This window comes from Carassius auratus, chromosome 1 (assembly GCF_003368295.1).
Source record: "Carassius auratus strain Wakin chromosome 1, ASM336829v1, whole genome shotgun sequence".
Lineage (NCBI taxonomy): Eukaryota > Metazoa > Chordata > Actinopteri > Cypriniformes > Cyprinidae > Carassius > Carassius auratus.
The window spans coordinates 24930097-24934158 of NC_039243.1; the positions used below are offsets into that span (position 1 = coordinate 24930097).

At 36.0% G+C, this 4062-nt stretch overlaps 1 protein-coding gene across 1 annotated transcript; it reads right to left on the reverse strand.

The window, feature by feature from the left end:
* Positions 1-617: 617 nt before the first annotated feature.
* On the reverse strand, positions 618-3174 carry LOC113105440 (ubiquitin-conjugating enzyme E2 A-like). The gene is made up of 6 exons (XM_026266511.1): positions 2824-3174; positions 2561-2641; positions 2375-2400; positions 2193-2282; positions 1246-1334; positions 618-1158 (listed from the first exon to the last, which is right to left on the reverse strand). The coding sequence occupies exons 1-6, from the start codon at positions 2865-2867 to the stop codon at positions 1030-1032; spliced, it is 459 nt and encodes a 152-aa protein (XP_026122296.1). The 5' UTR covers positions 2868-3174; the 3' UTR covers positions 618-1029.
* Positions 3175-4062: the final 888 nt, after the last annotated feature.

Consider the following 4062-nt stretch of genomic DNA (forward strand, 5'->3'; position numbering starts at 1 on the left):
CATCGGGACAGATTGAGGTGCTCAACAAGATTTTTGCTCCGATTCTCGGGAGGGGGAAATCGGGACTAAATCGGGCTAAAAATCCTGTAGTATGAGCCAGGCTTAAGTGTGGCTGTGAGTCACTGGACCAGTGTGGATACTCACTGCACTTCAGAATCACATATATCTTGGAAGTATAACTCAAATAAGAATTTTCACCAGAAAATGTCATTTGAACAAAGTCTGTCACTTTTGTTCTGACCAACTAAGATTAAAAGGATTACAATAAAACGTACTACCAATGGTGATTAAATCTAACAATTAGGAGTAAATTTAGTTCAGATCACTTCAAACCGTGCAAATGATTATTGTTATACTTTGTTCTCAAATTGTTAATGTTAACAACATCAGCATAGCGTGACTGTGTGTATTTAGTATGTATTAACGTTACCTGTAGATTAAAATTTCTGTACAGTCTAAATCTCTAATTTTGGATAATTTTCAACCAAAAAAATTGTGACTGCAGCTTTTACAAATGTTTTTTTTTCTGTGGTTACTGCTACCATAAACATTTTTTTTTTTTTTCCAGACCATATAAAGGACAATCAAAAAGTCAGTAGACTAATCATACACACCGATCCTGTACATGAGAGTTAAAGTGTATTATTATAATATAGTACACAAGGCAATCAATAACACGTGGAACAGAGAAAAAAAAAAAACTTTCAGGCATGTAACAGAACACACAAAAACAGCATAACAGGATCATCAGTTCCAATTGTGGCATGGACAGTTCAAGGACGGCAAGGCAGCACCATCTCCATTCAGTTTGGTTCTTCTTGAGAAAAAAAAAGGCTCTTGGATATCATATTGTCCAGGTTTCTGGGCTGACACCATGTGTGTCACTTTTTGAATAGAAAATGACCAGGTGATATTGGCTGAGCACAAGTTCTCCAGGGGAAAAATTGACATATTTAGATTAAAGTGCATTTGAACAATTCACTCAACTAAACTATAATCACACAAAGTTCTGTGCTCTGCAGTGTCTGGTCAGCTGTCCCTCCAGCTCTGCTCAACAATAGCAGACACACGCTTCTCATACTCCCGTTTGTTCTCCTGGTAAAGTTGAGCTGCTTGGCTGTTAGCTGGACTGTTAGGGTTTGGTTCATCAAGCAAAGACTGGGGGAAAACCAACAGGAAAACAAGCGGATCAAGCGGTGTTCTGATTTAAATTTATACTTATAATAGTAAAAAGTTATGTTTTACCTGGATTGAGGTGAGAATGGATGACACGTCATAAGTTGGACTCCACCGGTTTTGTAGGATGTCAAGACATATGCTTCCATCTGCATATACTGAAGTATCATTGAAAGAGAAATGTTTTGTTAAATTCTTAATTTCTTAATAGGAACAGATTTGGTGAAATTTAGTAAGACATCACTTGTTCACCAATAGATCCTCTGCAGTGAATGAGTCCGACTTCAAACAATTGATAACAATATAATTCACACAACTCCAGGCTATCAATTAAGGGCTTGTGAAGTAAACAGTCTTTTGTAAGAAACAAATCTGTCAGGGCGTTAACTTCAAACCATTGCTTCATACTAAAAGTCCATATTTCATTATAATACTTCCTCTAGTCCATCCCTTGTTGTCCTCTCACATCAAAATCCACCAACATAATAATTTTATAACTGTTTTTGCTTGTAAATGATGCATTATCTGTGCAGATTTCTCTCATGATTCAGATGAGACAACTTTTTTTTTACTGGAGGCAGCCATATTATTGATAAAATACATTGGCCAGAAGCAAAGGTTTGAAGGTAAAACATCTTTATGATGGATTTGTTTTTAACAAACACACTGTTTTTCACTTCTGAGGACTTTAATTTATGGACTGAAGTTGTGTGCATTACTTGTGGAGTATTGTGGGTTTTTATCAGTTGTTTAGACTCTCATTCTGATGGCACCCATTCACAGAAGAGGATCCATTGGTTAAGTAAGTGATGTAATGCTAAATTTATCCAAATCTGTTCCCATGAAGAAACATACTCATCTAAGAACTGGCAATCTCCTGAGGATGAGTACAATTTCAGCAAATATTCATTTTGCGGTGAGCCATTCCCTTACATCATACCAAGAAGACCGATTTTAAACTGTCATATTAATGATTATGAATGACAAATGATGACAAACCAAAAACTAAATCTTACCATTGGGATGAAACATTTTTGATATGAATCTGACTGTGGGTGGTTTGTTTGGGTATTCTTCTGTGAATTCTACAGTCAATTTGAATGTACCTATAACAAAAACAAGCTTAAAGCATGAATACACAATACATGTCTTGAAATACTAAAACTTCTAGACTTCAAGCAGTAATGTTTATATTCACCATCTTCAAAGGGAGTTCCTTCTGGCCTGTGAAAGCAAGAATGCAAAGGGGTCACATTTGGATAACCAATAATGCCACCACGTCATCTTTTGTTTTTAGTTTCAGTGCTTGAAAACACACATGCAGACTAGTCAAGAAAAGTACCTGCTAAACTCGGTTTAGTCCACAATAAGTAACGTTGCTTACCCAAATATCACTGCATTCCATACCATGATATTGTTTTCTGACGGAGCACCGCTAACTCCAGCTGGAGGATCCGCTTGAAGTCTGTTGTGTTTTTATCAAAACAAATAAGGGAGCCAGATTAGATTTAGCAAGTTACGTTTCAAATTAACACAAAACAAATAACTTTCAAATTGTTTATTCTCATTCTCCGGTCTTTAAAAGGTAACGTACATCCGGGTTAAAAAAACAAAAACAGCTCCTGATATTTTGTTTTCTTGATTCACCTTTTAAAATCCCGCATGAGTCGCCTTCTTGCTGGAGTAGACATTGCTAAAACTGAACAAGTGTTAGATATAAATGTATGTTGTAAAATTTACAATGTTCCTCTCCTCGAATTTGCTTCTCGGCTCAGCTTGGAGGATTTCAACACGGAAAACAGACGATACCACTGTCATATGTGTGGGGGTAGAGCATTATTAAACATATATGATACTTTGTTAATAATAACTCTTGCCATTTAAATTATCTACAGATTAAGCATTTATAATTACATCTAATATATGTATGCTGTTGAATTCAGTATATCGTTCCAGTTACATGGGTTAAAATTGCTGCGTCCACATCTGTGACAGGCGGAGGGCTAATGACGTTGTAGTAGGCCCTTGCAGTAAAGCGAGGTCGACGCAGAAGAAAGGTGACACCCGTCTGTATACAGTCTATGGTTTGAACCTGTTTTTATTCAGCCTATGGTATGAATACATGAGACAGGAAACCGAGGTGGGCGCATTGATCTATAATAGAAAACATATATAGATCAGCATATCAGCTTCCCAGCAGAACAGTCTTTCCATCTTTTATGTACCACCACGTCTTTTTTTCAGACATTGCGAGATGTATTTCAAAACAAAGTACCTTTGAACATATATGCAGATATCCTGCACATGTAGGCTGTCATCATATAAGCTTTTTCCGTTGATGTATGGTTTGGCTATGCAACCATTTGAAAATCTGGAATCTGAGGGTGCAAAAAAATCTAAATATTTAGAAAATTGCCTTTAAAGTTGTCAAAAAGTCCTTAGCAATGCACATTACTCATGATAAATATATTTTTTGTTAAATATTTACAGTAGGAAGTTTACAGAATATCTTCATGGAACATGATCATTACTTCCAATGAAACATCCTAATGAAAAAAAAATATATTGAATTTTGACCCATACAATTTATTGTTGGCTATTGTTGCATATACCCATGCTACTTATGACTGGTTTTGTGGTACTGGTTCACACACACACGTGTGCTTTCCCATATTAAACCCTATAAAAAAGAATGTCTCTTTTTCTGAGTGCATTGCATACAAAATGTATGTCAGTGATGAACTGAGGGTTAATGCCAAAGTGCACTGAAGTACATGCAGGAAAGAGAAACTTTGCTTTTACTTTTTAAAAATGAATCAACCTTTACTTCACATGAACTGGCTATATTTAGGAGAATTGTCTTCAGGTGGCAATGAAATGAGCTTC